This window comes from Podarcis liolepis, assembly GCF_965112155.1.
Source record: "Podarcis liolepis genome assembly, chromosome: 1".
In the NCBI taxonomy this organism is placed as follows: Eukaryota; Metazoa; Chordata; class Lepidosauria; order Squamata; family Lacertidae; genus Podarcis; species Podarcis liolepis.
In genome coordinates, this window is record NC_139554.1 from 136,501,149 (window position 1) to 136,521,107 (window position 19,959).

Sequence of the window (19,959 nt, forward strand, 5' to 3'; positions counted from 1 at the left end):
CTAAGGCACTGTTACTGGGCAGTTCCTTAGATCTGACGGGTGGGAGACAACCTTTTCTAGAAATAGTTGCACTCCTCCCTAATGGAGCAGGTTCACAGCTTGGGGGGCACTTCTGGATCTATTGCTGTGGTTGGAGGCACATGTGGCCTTAAAATTCTGGTTCATTTTAAAAAATGGTTTTGCTCTACATGGCTTAGGGCCCCTTAAAGATTGTCTCAAACCACAGGAACCAGCCCAGACGCTGTGGTTTTCATCAGGGTGTGAGTGAGGTGGGGAGTGTGGCTGCATGGGAATAGACCTTTTCAGTGGTGGCACCCCATCTATGGAATGCTATTGCCAGAGAAACATTCATGGTGCCATCGTGTCAATTTTTAGGTGCCAGGCTTAGACATTTATATTTACCCAGGCTCTTTGATGTTAAGTTAGCTTCTCCTGTGGTGGAGCAGGTTAGGACTTGTCTTTTTCATTATATTGCTTTGTCTTCATTTTACAAATTTTGTATTGTGAGCCACTTTACATTTGGCTTTTAGCTGATTTTATTTTGATGCTTTGACACATTTCTTTTTTTGTATAAAGTGACTAAGAAATGCAATTAGAATAACTGACTGCCTTATATTACTTTATCTGATCAGTACAGCAAGAAGTTTCCCTGCCTTACTTAATTGATCTCAAGCAGACACATTTCTTGTTTCATGCAAAGTAATGATCTTCTCTACTGGGCAGTTTTGTAAACTACCAAGCTTCAATGCAGCCTGCCAGCCAAGAATAGCATAACTTAAGTTCCTGCTTTTGCTGCCTGCCTAGAACTGGCAAGCAAATTGCATTTATCTTAATAATAATAATTTTATTATTTGGAGCCTGCCCATCTGACTGGGTTGCCCCAGCTGCTCTGAGCGGCTTCCAACATAAATAAAAATATAATAAAACATTAAAAACTTCCCTATACAGGGCTGCCTTCAGATGTCTTCTAAAGGTTATATAATTGCTTATCTCCTTGACATCTGATGAGAGGGCGTTCCGCAGCGTGGGTGCCACTCGGTGTTCAAAACTCCCATTGTTCTAGGCATGTTTTGTGGCAGGCAATTTCAATAACGCAAGCAGTTTCTGAGCTCTGGGCCTGGTATTGCGCCTAATACTTCACATTAAAACTTTAGAGTGGAAGGGAAGGAGGACCTTTCTTTGCCTCCCCACTTCCAGCTACTCTCTGAAGACTGGAGAAGAGACCCTCTTAAGAACATTAGGTGGGTGGACAGGGGAAGGACTAGACCATGTGAAAAATGAACGTAATATTTTAGCTGCAGTTCATTTTCAGCTTTGTATTATTGTTATAAAAAAGCGTGCATAGACATTCCGTTGTTGGGCCCATAACCTAGGTTTAAGGTGCCATTTAGCTCCTAGCTTTCATATCTCAGTTTCTAACACTGGTGCCACTGCCAAGAAGACCCTCTGCCTGGTTTCCTGTAACTTCACTTCTCACATGTTATCCTTATTTTGGTGGATCACTGGTTGTGCAGTCCTGCTCTATGTAGCTGCTTGCTGTAAAACTACTTAATTTGTATCCCGCCCTTCATCTGTAGATCTTAGGGCGGTTCACAACATCTAGCCATGTAAAGGGATAGTTTTTGATAGTAACCTTTGGTAGTGGATCCTTGTTCATTTAACCTTTTGCCCATACAATAAAAACCCAAACATCTTACGCCATTTGATTTTTGTGGGGATTCTTTAAAGGTAATGTGTAATATATTTATCTGAAAATTATGGTATCTGTTGCATCATCAGCCATAGTTGAAGCAACTGTCAGTTACAAAATCCATCACATTGGTCAACATTAGGATCTGAACTTCTGAATTTTGAGAGGTTTTTTTAAGTGAATAAAACTAAGCTTCAGGAAAGGAGTTCTTGTTTTCAGTTTTGCTGAGCTTATATTAAAGGGAAATGCAGTCATTGACCTGCTCTGATACGCCCTCATATTGAAGTGTATATATTGATTTGCTCCCTGTTGTGTGGTGCAGTAACAAGTGTTTTTGTTGGCTTACCTTTAAAACATTGCAGGTGGATAAGATCTCCCTGAGGTTCGGATTATCTGTTTTGAACAGACTGCATACTTAGAATCTGGTTCTAAAACAACCTATACCAGTAAGCAGATGCTTTAGGAGAGAGCATAGAGGCTGCATTTTTCTGTAACTGCACATAACATTGCTTTTCATTTTACATGTATGTAACCAAGCACAAATACTGGGTCACCTCCTCTTCAGTGGCAGCAGGTTAATTGTGAAGTTGGCAGACCATCATGTATCCTGCATGCCTGTAAAATATGAGGACTTATCAGGGTGCTCCATTTCTAGAGTTTGCAGTGAAGGAACAGGCAAAAACTGAAAGTAAACAAGTAGATCTAAATCACTGTGCTTGCTGTATGGTTTTTAAAGCCCAAATCATGCCTTGGAGCATAAGCCGTATAGTTAGCACAAACCGTGGTTTAGTGTGTTGTCTGAAAATTGAGCTTATGTGGCCTGTGTCTTTCTTCTGTTTATCTTATTTTGCCGTTTCTGCCCATCACAGTGTTAGATCCCCCTTAATAGAAAGCTGTAGCTATGGAGACTTTTAAAAGAAACAGCAGTAAGATGCAATTTTGTTGTTGTTTAAATGAGCCTCCAGAACTAGTAAACTAAAAGGTTGCAATTAAACATTGTCTATAAGACACCTGGCAACATTTATCATCACATCATTTGTGGAAAGGTTCCAAAGTGACTCCAGCTGCTGCAGCATCTTTTTGGCCTTATTGGTAAAGTAGGAAAGGATACCTTTACAATGTCCTTAAACTGGTGTGGGTTTGTAAGCTTTGCTGGTTCCATAAGTGGCACAGCAATGGGCTGCATTATAAGTTTACAAAGGCGTTATAGGTTTCCAAAGGCATGCAAACATAAGTGAATGCAGGGGAGTTTATATTCTGGGGTGATGGGATTGGGTTATGCAGCCCCACCCATGTGATTTATATCCTCTAGCTGCTGTGGTTGTCCCCCTTAAATTGTCTGACACGTTTCAACATATGTAAGCATGAAAAGCTGTCATATTTTCAGGTGGGCCACTGAGCTATCTTGCCCAGGCTGGCAGCATCTCGCATTGAACTTGGGCAGGGGTTTTCTTCTCAGTCCTGCTACCTGGGACTCCTTTTAAATAGGAATCTCTGGGGACTAAATATGTGAGAAGCATGCACACTGCCACTGAACTGTTTTCTCACTATTCTTGAGTTATTTTTAAATGCCTCTGGAAATCGTTCTAAAATATTCCACAGTCCTAGTTCCTTGAGACTCTTTAACTGAAGTTCTCTTGCCCCTTTCCATGTGATCTGCACCATACAAACTGCTTAATTCCTGCTTTCCTTCAGTTCCCCAATTCCCTTGGACTTATCACCTAATCTAACAGTCTCCAGTGCCATTCATGGTTTAATTCCCCCACCTCCCCACCTAGTATTTACCTTTCCTGGAATGTCCCACCACAGTGGCTCCTGCTTCCTTCTTCATTCACATCCCCTTGACTCACTTTGTACCTTTTCTCCTTCCTTGTGTCTTAAACTGGCCATTTGACTAGTTAAATATTGTTGAAATTAGTCAAGTCGTAGAACTATAACATGCTTTCATAGATTTGCTCCAGTGACAAAGACCCGGATTAGGTAACTGGTATGGAGACAGATTACATTTTAAACTATTTTATCCATTGCTGATAGGTGAAAATATCTTGCAAATATAAATATTTGCAATATGATAATCATGGGAGACATGAATGGTGTGGTCTCCACCAACATGGACAAGGCACAAAGACTAACAGTTAGTAAAGAAGGGAGACTCCCTAAGACTTTTTTTGAAATGACAGAAAATATGGACTTGATAGACATATGGAGAACAAGGAACCCTCTGGAGAGAGAGGGAACCTTCTTCTCCCAAGCAATGATGACCTGGACCAGAATTGATCAAATTTGGGTTACTAGTGGAATGGCTCCAAAGATTAAGAAAGTGGAAATCTGCCCAAAAACTTGCTCCGACCATAACGCCGTGAAGATGGAGATGAAACTTACAACAACTGGTCAATTCAGATGGAGAATGAATGACACCCTCTTTCGGGATAAGGAGATTCTTATGAAGGCCCAAAAGACTTTAAAAGATTATTTCGAAATAAATATGAGGACCGACGTGGAGAAAAGAGTGATCTGGGATGCAAGTAAAGCGGTCATGAGAGGATTCTTGATTCAACAAAATTCAATAAAGAGGAAAAAACAAAATGAGAAAAAAGAGAAGCTATTGGAAATGATAAAGGAAGGAGAGAGAAAATTAAGAACAAAACCAAAATCTCAGGACATCTTAAGAGAGATCAAGTTATATCAAACACAATATATGGAATTGATGAACCAAGAGATTGAATGGAAGATAAAGCAAATGAAGCAAAAGACTTTTGAATCAGCAAATAAATGTGGTAAACTTTTGGCATGGCAATTGAAGAAAAGGCAGAAACTAAATACAGTTACAAGCCTAGAGGTGGATGGAAAGAATATATCTAAACCTAATGAAATTAGAAACTGCTTCGTAAGTTATTTCAAAAAGCTTTACACTCAAGGCCCCCAAAATGAAGAAGATATAGACAAATTCCTTGGAAAATATGGATTACAAAATATCTCTCATCAAAGTAAGATGGACTTGAACCAGAGAATCTCAGAACAAGAGATAGAGGCTGCTATTCAGAACATGCAATTGGGCAAATCTCCGGGACCAGATGGATTGACTTCCAGATACTACAAATCGTTGAAGGAATGGCTAACTCAACCACTAAGAGAAGTGTGCAACGAGATCCTTGAGGGAAAAAGGGCCCCTGAATCGTGGCAAGAGGCATATATTTCACTCATACCAAAGTCAGAGACTGAAAAGACCCAACTTAAGAACTACCGCCCAATATCACTCCTCAATGTGGATTACAAAATTTTTGCAGACATTTTGGCAAAAAGATTTAAAAGAGTATTGATGGAGAAGATTCATAAGGACCAAGCAGGTTTTCTCCCCAAAAGACACCTGGCAGACAATGTAAGGAATGTAATAGACATTCTGGAAAAGCTAGAGGTGAATATAAACACTAAAGCAGTACTGATTTTTGTGGACGCGGAGAAGGCCTTTGACAATATTTCTTGGAGTTTTATGAGAAAGAATCTTCATGGGATGGGGGTAGGCCAGGCTTTTGAGAATGGTATGGCTGCAATATATTCTGAACAAAAAGCTAAACTGATTGTAAATAATGTTATGACGGAGGAACTTAAGATAGAAAAAGGAACACGACAGGGGTGCCCGATTTCCCCATTACTTTTTATTTCAGTTCTGGAGGTGTTGCTGAACATGATAAGAAATGACCAGCAGGTTAAAGGTGTGCAGGTCGGAGCCAAACATTACAAGTTAAGAGCGTTCGCAGATGACCTGGTATTGACTTTGCAAGAGCCAAACACTAGTACAAAAAAGGTTTTAGAAATAATACAACAGTTTGGCCAGGTAGCTGGATTCAAGTTGAACAAGCAAAAAACTAAAGTTTTAGGGAAAAACTTAACAGATATGGAAAAGGAGAAATTCCAAGAGGAAACAGGTTTGATTGTGGTAAAGAAGGTGAAATATCTAGGGGTTTATTTAACATCTAAAAATCTGAATTTGTACAAGGACAATTATGAAAAATGTTGGTCAGAAATTAAAAAAGATCTAGAAATATGGTCAAATTTGAAACTGTCAATGCTAGGCCGAATCGCTGTGATTAAAATGAATGTATTGCCTAGAATGCTTTTTCTGTTTCAGACCTTGCAGATTCTCGACAAGATGGAATGTTTCAAGAGGTGGCAGAAAGATATTTCGAAATTTGTCTGGCAGGGCAAAAAGCCCAGAATTAAATTCAAAATATTAACAGATGCCAAAGAAAGAGGGGGTTTTGCCCTGCCGGGCTTAAAATTGTACTACGAGGCAGCAGCTTTCTGCTGGCTGAAAGAATGGATGCTCCTCGAGAACACTGATATCTTGGATCTGGAAGGTTTTAACAATGCTTTTGGTTGGCATGCATATCTTTGGTATGATAAAGTAAACAGCGTTTTTAAAAATCACATTGTTAGGAAAGCATTGATTAATGTTTGGATAAGATACAAAGACCTATTGGAAAATAAAACCCCTAGATGGGTGTCACCAGTGGAGGCCAAAGCAGTGAAGAGACTCAATACGGAGGCCGGATGGCCGAAGTATTGGGAAATCTTAGAACAGGATGGAGACAAGTTCAGACTACAAAGTCAGGAGAAATTGAAGCATAAAGTTGGAAACTGGTTTCAATATCGTCAAATAATGGAATTTTTTAAACAGGACAGGAAAATTGGTTTCCAGGTGGAAAAATCAAAATTAGAAACTGAACTGTTAGAACCCAATACTAAGATTTTATCTAGAATGTATAACTTGCTGTTGAAATGGAACACACAGGATGAAACAGTAAAATCTGCTATGATTAAGTGGGCTCAGGATGTTGGACATAACATCATGTCAGCTGACTGGGAATGGTTATGGAACACCGGTATTAAATTTACGGCATGTAATGCCTTAAAGGAAAACATTATGAAAATGGTATACAGGTGGTACATGACCCCAGTCAAGCTGGCAAAAATCTATCATTTGCCTGATAATAAATGTTGGAAGTGTAAAGAGACTGAAGGTACCTTTTATCACCTTTGGTGGACTTGCCTGAAGATTAAGGCCTTCTGGGAAATGATCTATAATGAAATGAAAAAGGTACTTAAATGTACCTTTCCCAAAAAGCCAGAGGCCTTTCTTCTGGGCATTGTCGGCCAATTGGTGACAAAGAAGGATAGAACTTTTTTTATGTATGCTACAACAGCGGCAAGAATACTCATCGCAAAGTATTGGAAGACACAAGATTTACCCACTCTGGAAGAATGGCAGATGAAAGTGATGGACTATATGACATTGGCCGAGATGACAGGCAGAATCCGTGACCAACGAAAGGAGACGGTGGAAGAAGACTGGAGAAAATTTAAAAGTTACCTGAAGGACTATTACAAACTTAATGAATGTTAAAAATGTCGTGGTTTTCAGAAACAAGGGGGTACAGGGATATATGGTTAGAAGATAGAAAAGGACTAAGTTGACAGAGATTTGAAAGCAATAATTGGGAGTTGCTAGTTGAAGTATGGACATTGGGATGCAGAGAGGGGGGGTATGGGGAAGTCCAAGAAAAGAGGTTTATAAGAAAATATGTATGAAACTATGCGTGTTTGTTTGTCATTTTCATTGTTTGTTTGTCTTTTTAAAACGTTGTAAAACCAATAAAAATTTTATAAAAAAAAAAGCAAATATAAATATTTGTGTGAATAATAGAAGACTGAGCAGTCGTCTTGGCTTTTATCCTTGGAATCCAGGGACAGCCCAAGCAATAACAATTTAAATGGTATGGTGGTTTAAATGCTATCCAACTAACAAAATGGACTTGAATCCACAAAAGCTTATGCTATAATAAATTTGTTAGCCTCTAAGGTGCCATAGGACTCTCTGGGTTTTATGTTTTGCTTAAAATGAAATTAAACAATGGCAAATGGAACCAATAAAGACATGGGGGGGGGAAGAAAGTTGATTTCTTCCCTGCTCCCTGGCATTGCATGACACTCCCAAGGGTTTCCCACTCTTCCAAGTGGCATTGCCAGGGGTCCAAAGGGCTGCACAGAAGTGAGTGAATATCTGTGTGTGGTTCCATTTATAATACAGGACAGAGAGTGCCTATACTTCAGTTAAGGTGTGCATGGAATCAAGCTCTTGTAAGGCATAGAAAGCTCCCTTGCACTTAAAGTTTTAGCATTGATCCATCTAGCTCAGAAGTATCTGACCAAGTATAGGGAATATTTTTTCAGCCCCTTCAGGGCACACTGTGTTCAAGGCAACCTTCTGGGGGCCACTTTCCAGTGGACAGAGGAGCCAGAGGCAGAGAAGTGGGCTGATCAATACATGTGAAATTTTCCTTTGTATAGTACACTAGTCTCATCACACTTGCACATTCATCTGCATCCTCTATCCAGGAAAGCAAAATGCATTATTGATGCTCAAGGGCAAAGTTTCAGCCAGGCAAAGACTCCCCAGAAGGGTTCATAGTGGGGCCAGTAGAGAGTGTGGCCCTGGGGAGACTCCTGAGGGTCAGATAGGCCCAGAGGACTGAGGTTTCCCCATTCCTAGTTTATACAGAGGAGCAGCGACTCTCCAGGGTTTCAGTCAGGCAGTCTTTCCTAGCCCTACCTGCAGATTTCAGGGGCTGAGTAATGGCCCCTGTCCTAGTAGAGTCGCCAGTTTTGCCTTTGCTTTCTGATGGGGCTACTGAGGTGTGTGTAAAACAGCAAACTACCTGCTTAACACTATTCGTCAATTGATTTACTGATGTATTAATCCTCACATGTCCACTAAAAGAAATCTAGATGGCTGAAGCAAGGGAGGTGATTTGGAACTGAGATGTATGGATATACAGTATTTCCCACGGTAGGTGTCATGGAGACTCTTTCCAAATCCCAAGTATTGGCATTTAGCTGAAAGCAAAACTGTTGTCTGATCATCCCCAAGATAAATTTCTTAACCTGTAGTTTGGCTGTCTTCCTAAGGGAGAGACCAGCATCTGGAAAGAGTGGGGGAAGGAACTCCTGACCTCAAAAATCTCTTCTGAATCAGCAGACTAAGATCCATCATCCACACTGCTTTAGAAGAGACTGATTTTCGTTCCCCAGGTGTCTTAAAGAAATGATTCTAGTGTGCTCTTCTCATGGTTGGAAGAAGGTTGCTTTGGAGAAAAGGCAGAAAAGGAGAAAATATAACAGTAGCAGCAACAACAAAAGCTCTTGTTATGCTGTTTCCTCTTATTGAATACAAATTATAGTCGAGTCTTCCACAGGAGTACACCCTGAACACTGCTTAGGGTAGTTAAGTCAGCTGCAGTTAGTTTTCCAAGCCAAGTCAGCTGCAGGTCAGACCAAAATAGTTTTGCTGCGGCATAAACTGTTAATGTGCCTGGAGAGGGGCGGAAAGTAAGAGGTGACTGATGTATAAGAGGAGAAGTGTGTGGAAGCAACAAAACGGCAGCCGCTGGGTCATAAGGGGTCTCTGAGCACTGGGTAACCTTTTCTGAGGCTTGAACAAAGCTGGTCCCTGCAGCGCTGCAGTTTGGTCAAAGGTAACTTCTGAAAGCTGCCTATGGTTAGCATGCATGACATGCCACCTGAAATTTAGTGCATTCTGACATTTGAATATGCCCTTGAACATCAGTCTTTTAAAAATCACTGTAGTTGTACCAGCAGGCTCTAAGAGAGGTCATTTGTGTTGTCCAGACTTCCTCAAGAGGCAGGCATTGCCCTGTAAAAAGAGAGGAAAATCCTGCTTAAAATCCAAATAAAAAGTGGATCTCTTGGGAAGCAGAAGGTGATAACTGCTGGTGCAGTTCATCCTTTTTGCACTGTGGTCATTAGAAACTTTCTTTGGTGCAATTTTAACCCATTCTGTCTTGCTCTGTCCCCAGGTTTCAGGACAGTAGTTTTCTTCCATGTTTTTATGGATGTTTGAGCACTCTTTGTATTCTCTTCTGCCCATCTGCAGTGTCCTATAAGTTCAACATTTCTATTTCTTCAGTTTCCTCTTATATATTATTTACTCTTTACTGTTATTGTAGTTTTCTCTAGTCCTTTATTAGTGTATCTGTGTTGTTCTTGGACTTTGTCTAGCAGGACTGAACACCAATGTTCTTTATGTGCTGTTGATGGTAGTACAGAATACAGCAAGATGTCCCTGAGATCTGACCAAATGTACTGAGTAGAATGTAACATATTGATATTGTTTGTTTTATTTTCTTCCATTTATACCCCACCTTTCTTTTGTCATGGAACCCAAGGTGGCAAACCAAGTGGCCACTGACCCAGGCATTGACCAGACCCAGGCCTGTTTTGCAAGGTGTTTGACACATGTGCTTTTAGACCATATCCCGTGTCATCAGTTTTTGTGATTTCACTCCCACTCTGCCCCTCACAAATGGTTATTTCTCTGAGTCCAGGGATCCATTTGTGTGTCTATTAGTTGCTCCTTCCAGCTCACAACATGTATGAGTTATCCAGAACTTCAGACAGAAAGGAAAGGTAATTAATTCTCAAAAAATTGTATAGCTCAAAGATGAGGAATTCGTGCCCTCCAGATATTTCTGTCATCTTCCCTGACCACTGGCCGTAATAACTGGGTCTGACAGGAGTTGGTGTCCAATAATATCTGGAGGGCCAAAGGTTAGCCATCCTGGTATAGAGCAAGATTTATTGCTAAGGCAAATATTTGATCGATTCTGATAGGTACTCACAAAACTGTAAGGCTATGATCAAGCAAAAATTAAGCACTTAAAGTCTCATGGAAGAGAATTAAGCAGGTGCTGAATGATTTCAGCAGGAGAATTAAGTGTTAATGAATTGGGCTTCCCCGCCAGCCAGCGGGCAGGCTGCTCCCTGAGCTGCTCCCTTTAAAGAGCGCACGGCTCGAGCGCATGGCTCTTGCGGGAGGTGGGGAAGTGACAGAGCGAGGCTCTCTCCCTCCCCCCACCTCCCGCAAAAGCCCCCAAGAGCCGCGCTCCCTTTAAAGAGCCACACGGAGTGTGTGTGTGTGGCTCTTGGGGGCTTTTCCCCAAGGAGGGAGAAGGGCTGCCCTTCTCCCTCCTCGGGGAAAAGCCTGCAAGCTCCATGCGGCTCGTGAAAGGGAGCGCTGAGCAGAGCCGGGGATGCATACAGGCTCTGCTCAGCGCTCCCTTTAAATAATATTTTTTTTTCTTGAATTCCCCCTCTAAAAACTAGGCGTTCCTTATAGAGCATAAAATATGGTAACTTGAAGCACATTTATCCCGAGGTATGACTGTATTATATTCTTGGACACCATTCTTCTTGGATGGATGCTTGGTAGAGTTGTAATGCTTAAAGCCTACTTCAAACCAGGAATTATCACCCTAATTTGTATTTGACCCTTAACCATGTTTGGGTATCCATACTTTAACATTTTAACTATGATTAAGCCTTATATTTTCATAGGGCCATTGTCACAGGCTGGATAATCTGTAGCCAGATAAATCTGTTAAAAGGTGCATGAAATATGTTCAAATCACTGCTTTCATAATTTATTGCAACCTGTTATTTAGTCAGATTTTATTAGGCTCTTTTAGCTATTGGGCTCTTACTAGCTGGAAAGATGTGGTTTTCGCTGGTTTATAACTTATTCCAAATGTCTGCTATCTTGTCCAGCATTGCAGACAAAATGTAAATAATTCATTTATTTATTAAATTTATATGCTGCCCTCCCTACCAGAGGAGCTCAGGGTGGCAATGATTGCCTTGCTTTGCCGTATTAGTACTTCAGTACTTACATAAGACTTATCTTAAGCCACCTATCTTGAAAGCTGTTGCCAGTACTCTTGTGTGAAAATGTTTTTGCTTATATCTGATTTGCAGAAATTGTGTGGGTGACAGCAGTGGAACAGCTTGCCCAGTGTGTCACGTGCCAGCCATGGTGCAAGATGTGAAAGTAAACAGGCAGCTGGACAACATTGTCAAACTGCACAGCAAACTGCAGAGTCTGTGGGGCAGGGACTTATCAGGTAAGTGGAAGGATGGCTGTTTAAAGCATGTGGGGCAGACACATTTCTGAAATGCTATTAAATGTGAGATCTGGACATTTTATAGCAAAGTATGAACCTCACCCTCCTGAAATCCACTGAGATCTTCGTTAGAATAAAGGGTAAAGGCTAATGCAGCATTTATACCTGCAGTTCACTAGAATCTGTAGAATATAGATGGAAATGTCACATTTTGCAGATGTGTGGGGGACTATGTCCTGGAAAAAAAGTTTAATAAAACTATGGTGCTTCTGTATTCTCATCCCTGCTTAAGGTTCTGAGGGTCAGTTTTATCATTATGTATTCCAAGCATGGGCCCATTCCTACAACACAGTGCCCTGTTTTCATGATCTTGAAAGACCTGTGGTTAGGTAAGACGTGCAGTGTGCTTTCTACAGAGCTTTTTATTGTAGAGTAGATGTTTGTAGCCCTGTGCCAGGGAACATGGTTTGTAGGTAATTTCAGTATACTTATGCATATTTCCATGCCATATTTTCTAGTTATACAATTACATTCATGAACAAATATTATTCATTTGGAGACCAGCAAACATAGTATGAGTATTGGCTCTTAGATTGCAGTCAAAACCAGAATCTGTTCATAGAAAGCCTTTTCAAACATTAGTATTGAGTGCAGCTCGTTCAGTGCTCTTTAATGCTAGAGGATTGTTCCCCAGGTTAGTGCTTTCCAGATGCTTTGAACTACAGCTCCCATCAAAACATTCTGATGCAGCTTCTAAGATCACAGGCGTCCATTACTGTTGCATTCACATTGGATAACTGGCATTTGTATTTGGTAAATTCCCCCTTCATTTGCCCACCAAACTCAGTGTGTGGCCTTAACTAAGTCACTCTCATGGTAATTGAGGTAGAAAGGAGTGTACCTACATTGACATAATTCAAATTCTGGCAAAAACATCATTGCTGTGCTCTCTGCTAGCCAGTGTAGCACTTCCTTGCCCTGAGCATGTTCACACTGTGGCAGCCTTGCCGCCTTGTCCTTATCTGTCACCATGCGCAATGGCAATACAGGCCACCAGATGCCAGATGAGTGCTGCTGCACCACCCTGCTATTGAGCTCCGCACTTGCAGAGTGCACCAAGTGTTGGTTTGGATATTATTTTAAATGGAAGTGGCTAATTGTGTAGCTCTTCAGCCATAAAAAGCAAGGCCAGTCATTGGGGGTTGTGGAAGCTGTAGTCCACTGGTGTCTGAACAGCCACAGGCTAGCCATTCCAGATTTTAAAATGGCTAGAATAGTAGCTTTGTTAATCAGTTTCATCAGAAACGAGAGTTTCTGTGTGTCAGAGTCCAGCTGAGCGGATGCAAGTGACCGAAGTTCTTCAGTCCTGTAATATTGTTGTCAGGATGGACATGGGGACAGGATATCAGCCCCAAGGTTTCGGTCCTTGTTCACTTCCTCATTTTCCAGTGTGATATGTGCCCTTCTGCTTTCTATGCTTGAAAATAGGAAGAAAATACAAATCTGGCATCAGAAAAGATAGCATTTTAAAACCAACAGGAGAACATTTTAATCTCAAGGCTTTCTGCTCTTAACCGGCATTCAGCTAGAGTTCCTTGGTTTGAACATAATGGAACAATGGCTTAATAGAAACAAGAAGCTTTGCACTGACGCCAGTGATGCAAAGTGTTATACCATGGTTTTATGAAGACTCATATAAATTGTCAGAACCAGTTCATGGTAAGTGCAGATTGGAGCCAACTGATCTCCACTATTTTTTCTTTAAAGAGCAACTATTACTTGCAGATTTGCTTATGTTGAAAGTGTAATTCCGGACATAAGACTGAATCATATCCACCCCTTTTGTTATCAGATTGCATGGTAGACCCTTTTATTAGCTTCTTTTTTCTTGAGTAAAAAATATAACTGTCCACTGGTTCATTCTTCTAGATTGAAAAAAATGCTAGCAGTCTGCTAATATAAAGGTTCACGTGTTACAAATTTAAATTAAATTAAAGGAAAACTCATTCAATGCAACTGTTTTGTGTAGTATCTCATGTATTTGGATGTTACCTTCTTAAGATGACTAGTAGGCAATTTGAAAATTAAATCTTAGAAGGCAAGTGTTAACGAAACCATCTTCAAGTGACAATCAAAATATGTTAATTAAGTAATTGAAAAAGGAAGATTCTTTTTAATTTACATGTAATTAAATTCAGACTAGGGAAGACTTAAATGCCTTTCCTGATGAGCTAGTATTGAGCCACAGTGCTGCTGCTTTAGCAAAGAAGGGGTTTGTTTTGTCATAATCTTTACTCGGGGTTTTTGCTGACATATTGAAATCTCTGTCTTGCCAATGCAGTGACTCATGGGAAACCTGCAACAGTGTCTGCATATCAATTGTGGATCCTTTGTCTCGCAGAATTGAACCAAACTAGACTTTAGGAAACAGTGCTTTGCCGTTTAGGGGTCAAAACAGATGTGATATGGGAGATCCATGATTGAATTTCCCTTTATTGCTTTAAGGCAGGGGCATGTGGGGGTGTCAGATTTTGATCAGAGCAGCAAACAACACTTGAATAATGGTTCCAAGTGCTGTTCCTTTATCACTTAACTGTTATAAGCATACTGTTATAATGTTATAAGCATACAGGGTTGAGGAAAAAACCTTAATCCCATTGTTCCTTTGCAAATTTATATACACAAAATCAACCCCTTGCCTCTTAAATGCTAAGTTCCAAAAGGTTCAATGAATAAATGGTTTGGAGTGGAATAGATCTGCGCAAGTAGCTAAGTGTGAAGCAGTAAAAATGAAAGTGCAACCTTGTGAACAGAATACTCCACAAGTCTTGGGATCTTTGTGTAATAATTGTACAAGTCAGTTGCATGTCTGTGCAACTCAGACTTGAGGCAAGTGCTGAAGGCACTTCAGGGCTGGCAACCTCTTCCCAATCCCACTGGGTCCCAACAACTGCACTCACACTTAACTGTACAGAATAGGCACCTGAATGTAGAAGCAAATCCAAAGGGGTGTTTTTGGAGGAGGAAATAGTAACTGGGATCTTTAAGAACTTGGCAAGACCTTGAAGTGCTTGCCAGTCAACTAATAAGAGTTCACCGGTTCCAGGCCCTCCTTCCCAGGGCTCGCCTGACATTCTCCAAACAATAAAGTCTCTACCTGGAACTTCAGTCCTGCAGCAGGAATCCCTGAAGTTCTCTGCTCCAGTCCTTGAGTCCCCTTTTCCAGCTTTCCACCAGCCTGGTTCTCCTCGGCCTGCTCTTTCTGCTGTTTCTCCCCCCCCCCCCCCCGGAAAAAGGAAGGCCAGTCTCTCCAAAGCCAGAGCTGCTGGGAGATATAGCCCCTATAAACAGTTACCTTATTAAACCTTACAATAATTTCATAATTATCTATGTATTTCTAATAGTATAACCAAATCAGTAATTTTTGGTATAACTGTAGAAACTACTCTAAACAATTATTATTCCGAAAATAAAACCTTCATCTGGTTGTAAATATTAAGATTATACCAGCAAGAATGAGTCTTTCTGTAAAAAAATGATTTAAAACAAGTCTTACTGACTAGTGGTTTAAATCGTGATTTAAATTGATTTGATTTAAATCAAATCCACCCTGCTTAGCAATACGTTTGGTTCTATCATCTGTGGCTTTAATCATGATAATGGTGTCCTATCACACAGCAGGGTTTAATTACCTTACAAATGCTAGGATATTCACTTTATCAGTTACTGTTGTGAATGGTTACTGTGTTTGTTTCACCTTAACATGATTGTCACATTTCATTTTCATCTGATCTGTTTTTTTCTCCATACTTGTGTCATCTGAAAATATCACTATACCTGCTCTCTGAGGAGATCATTCCATGTGTCTAGTGAGGTAGATTCCCATCCACAAAAGATCATGCCATAATGTTGATGTTAGTCTTTAAGGTGCCACATAACTTTTTTCTTTGTAAGAAGTGGGAGGGTGTCAAATCAAAGATTATAAATTCAAAAGGGAAAAGAGCCCCTAACTATCCAGGTGCTATGTCTTTCTTGCTTTCCATTTTTAACTCTTAATCTTGTGAACAAATTGGGGACAGAAGTGAGGTATGGGACTTTAAGAGGTAGCTGGCACAGCAAGCTCTTCAGGCCATTGTTGAAATGCATTTCCCTATACGTTGCCTGTGAGCTGTGATCATCACTAGCAATTTTCATTTGACTCTGTTCTCCTCCTCTTTTCTATGTGCTCAAGTCTTCCTCCCCTCCCTAAATGCATGGGAGAAGGTAAACAGCCCTCCTAAATTATTGTCATTATCGGCTTTGTCATCCCCGAGAGGAGCGAGGCTTTTCGTTCCACTGTCTTTGACAGCATCCTTTCCAAGTGAACCTTATTACCTGCATTTACTCTAAAGTGTATAATTACTGTAATTAAGGTGGGTAATTAGGAAGAACTTGTTCAATTGAGGGACATAGTATGTGGCATACTGGAGATAAAGAACTCTGATTTACAGTAATGCTTTTTTCAAAAACGAACTTCCCAGCTACTTTAGCAGACTTTTTTTTTCTTGGCTCAGTGTACTTTAAAGAGACGCAGTTGTCTGCTGTAATCTTTCCTGACCACTGCTTATAGATGATTCTACCATATTCTTCATAACATAGTTTTACTTTCACTGAAGAGCTAAAAGGAAAGCTATTTTCTTTTTAAAGCATGCAGGTGCTGGCCATGTGCTTTTAAACACATGCTGGACCAGGTGTACAGGGCAACAAATTGGACATTGCGGAGGTGTGTGTCCCCCAGTTTGGCTGTTATGCAGAGGTGGTGATTTTGACCCCTTTTCTGTTATGGATTGCATGGTGTTGCATGTGCATGATAAGAGTTTTCATAATGGCTCAAAACAAGTGTTTGAATAAGCTGGAAAATCCTCATAATTTTTATTCCCCTAGAGCTGAATGCTTAACATACGAACTAATCATTCTGTCATGAAGGTGCTAATGTTGTGCAGATGGTATCAAAGCACTTCCCTTTGGTTTTTAATAAGGGACTAGTTTGTCAAAGAGATTTCTCAACTTCTGTTCTGAAAACTCATAATAGAGAATAATTTCAGCAGCACGCAATGTGCATCATTATATTCTTTTGATACAGATTAATGATAGTTAAACTAGATTTTCTAATTGCTGCTTTTTCCTCTATAGCTTGTTAGTGCATTACAGGAAAACCGTGGATAGGCAGCGCTATAGTTATAAATCTTTTTTGATCTCAAATTTTATCTCCTCGGAAGTATCCTTAAGGGCTGTATCAACTGAGAGCACAAGGAACCTTGGTTCATCTTGTAGAAAATAATTCTACTTCAGTTTGGGTAGATATTATTCCTGTACCATTATATGCAACTATATATTAAATACAGTGGTAGCTCAGAAGTTGAATGGAATCTGTCCCAGAAGTCCGTTTTTCTTCCAAAATGTTCGGAAACCAAGGTGCAGCTTCTGATTGGCTGCAGGAAGTTCAGGTTCCAAAGAACGTTCGCAAACCAGAACACTCACTTCTGGGTTTCCAGCGTTCAGTTGCCAAAACGTTCAACTCGCAAGACGTTCAGGATCCAAGGTATGACTGTATATGGCTAATATGCAGCGTAGCAGTATCATGTAGTTGTGTTTTCTTTGTAAAACAATCCTGTACTATATTAAGATTGGTGTGTTTGTGCCCAGTTCTTCAAGTCTCTTGATGAATAAATGCTAGAAATGAGTCTTGACTAAATGCAGTGGATTTAGTCGTGAATTTAGAATCCATTAAATGCATACACAGTTGGAATGCATATTGAAGGGCCCAATTGCTTACTTTCAAGTTGATAGGCACCACCCTTCTATGTGGGGGTGAAGCTCAAACTAAACATAGTGATTTCAAACTCATCTCTGTTCCTTACGTCTAAAGTACAGAGTGGAGATTAAATCTTAAAATAGTGAAGGGGTGCTTAGGCATTCAGAGCCCTCTTTCCTGGTCTCTTGTTTTTCCTCCGGACATTTTCTCCCAGCTAGGTTAGTATCAACCTGATTGGAGCGGGGAGGCGGAGGCGGAATGGGCTTCAGAGAGTGGTCTTCAGCGGGGTAAGAAGACAGGAAAAGATTCATTCTCTTTCCCCCACCCCATTTTGTTTGTTAAATCGCACTACTTTCTTTAGGTATTGCAGTAAATCGTAATCTTAGTAGAACCTTTGAAGAAGATAAAAATTGTCTTCCTTGATCAGATCATCTAGTTGAAGTATTCTTTTAAAGAATGGCATACTACATTCTTTTCCACCTGTGAGCATTTTAGAATGCTGAAAAAGCACACCAAAATTGCCAGAAATTTTGAATCCATGGGGGGGGGGGTTGTCAGTTTTTTCTTGGGGTTGGGAGGTTATCCAGTCAAAAGTGACTGCTAACAATAATAAAATTATGTGGACTGTAGACATCTATGTGTGTCTGTAGGTGGATTTAATAATATACGTAAGAGATTTTCAGAGAAAGTGTTCCATCTCTTGAACCTTGTGTAATTACGTTTATTTTATTCCTTTTTAGTGTTCTGCTCTTCTGCCCATTTGAAATATCTGGATTCATTCATTGCAGCAGACTTATGGCCTATGCTAACCATAGGTTAGACCTTATAGCTTGCATTTTCAAGTGCATTGTAGGCATACCACGGTTTAGAATTGCTTTTGTGTTGTTGTTTTTTTGCTTCTCCCCACCAAGACACTTTTATAGCTAACTTTCTGTTTTATTAAAATGTTCAGAGTACTTTATTATAATATTATAAACACAAAAAAATTCTCAGCCTCATAAACTTCCTCTTGCTGTTGTTCAGCAGCCTCTGGAGGCAGAGCAGTGGCTTTAAGTATTGTATAGTGCATCTTGTAAATTCAGTTTTGCAACTGGCTGTAGCCTAGGGATTGCCAATTTGGCTGTTGCACCAAACCATAGTCACAGGTGCTATCCAATGAATACCCATTGTATTCACTGGGGCTTGGTCTCAGGAGAGTATTATAAGACTTCATCCTTGGGCTTCTTTAGCTAAAGCTTGGCGTAGTGTCAAAACTGAGCCAGTGCACCTGTAACAAAATGTATAAACCTATTGTAGAATACAGTGGTGCCTCGCAAGAAGCAAGCCCATTGACGGATTAGCGGATTAGCGCTATTAGCGGCTTTTAGCGTCTTATCGGATCAGCGGATAAGCGGCTTAGCGGCTTAGAAAAAAGGGGGGAAGGAAAAAAAGCCTGCAGGAACTCACAAGACATTTTCGTCTTGCGAAGCAAGCCCATAGGAGATTTGTTTTGCGAAGCACCTCCAAAACGGAAAACTCTTTCGTCTAGCGAGTTTTCCGTCTTGCGAGGCATTCGTCTTGCGGGGCACCACTGTAAATGAATATGCAGTTAAAATCTTGAAGATGCTTCCTACATTCTATGACTGTGTCAGGACTGGTCGTTGTCCTCTTCAGATCACCACACAAACGCTTCTTGTTCTTTTATAAAACTTTTTATTGCGTATTAACAAAACATTCTTATAAACAGTTCTTAACTATTATTCCTCAGAGTCACTTCTTTCAGATACCTTCTGAGCTCTGCTTCTCCATGACCAGCCACTCTCAAAATGTCGAAGGCGCCTTTCCCTTCGCTTTCCCGCTCTTTTTTCTAACCTCCTGGCTAGAGCTGGCCTGTATCTCCCCTCCTCCGAATCTGAGCTAGAACTTAACCCTTGCCTTTCCTGTGAACAACCGGTCCCTCCCTGTTGTTCCTCTTGCTCCCTTCTATTAGATTCACTGCTCTCCTCCCCCCCTTGGGGAATGCTTTCTCCCTCTGATAAACTGAAAACCTCTAATTCTTCCCTGACATCACCCCCTCCCCTAAGCCCCCCTTCCTCCTCCTCGCTCTCCTCTGTTTCTGGAGGACCGAACCCTATGAACTCCTCTTCCTCGCTATCTGTCTCTTCAAAAATTTCTTGAAGATGCCAGTTCTGGGGTTTTGGCTTGTGGGGATATTTTCTATGAAATTCTCGCTGCAATTCCGGAACGTTAATTTTTTCTGCTGGTTCCCATGAGTTCTCAGACTCATCTAACCCTTTCCATGCAACCAAATACTGTAATTTCCTCCTACTTATTCTCGAGTCTAATATCTCTTCCACTTCGGTCTCTTCTTCCCCCATCATGGTGGGGAAAGGAGGTGGTTCCCTTGAGATTTGATACTTATGTGCTGGTACAAACACTGACAATAAAGATCTATGAAATACAGGGTGTATTCTCATATTTTCAGGCAAATGAAGCTTGAAAGCGACTGGGTTAATTTGAGC

At 40.6% G+C, this 19,959-nt stretch overlaps 1 protein-coding gene across 3 annotated transcripts in view; it reads left to right on the top strand.

The window, feature by feature from the left end:
• The window catches only part of BARD1 (BRCA1 associated RING domain 1), a 71,919-nt gene that overhangs the window by 7,043 nt on the left and 44,917 nt on the right, over positions 1–19,959 (top strand). For 2 of the 3 annotated variants that reach the window (XM_083473004.1, XM_083473005.1), the window contains one exon: positions 11,519–11,664. The exons of the other annotated variant lie outside the window; for it this stretch is intronic. In XM_083473004.1, the coding sequence (XP_083329130.1) occupies positions 11,519–11,664 (146 nt within the window). The remainder of the gene's footprint in view (positions 1–11,518; positions 11,665–19,959) is intronic. 3 annotated transcript variants of the gene reach the window in all.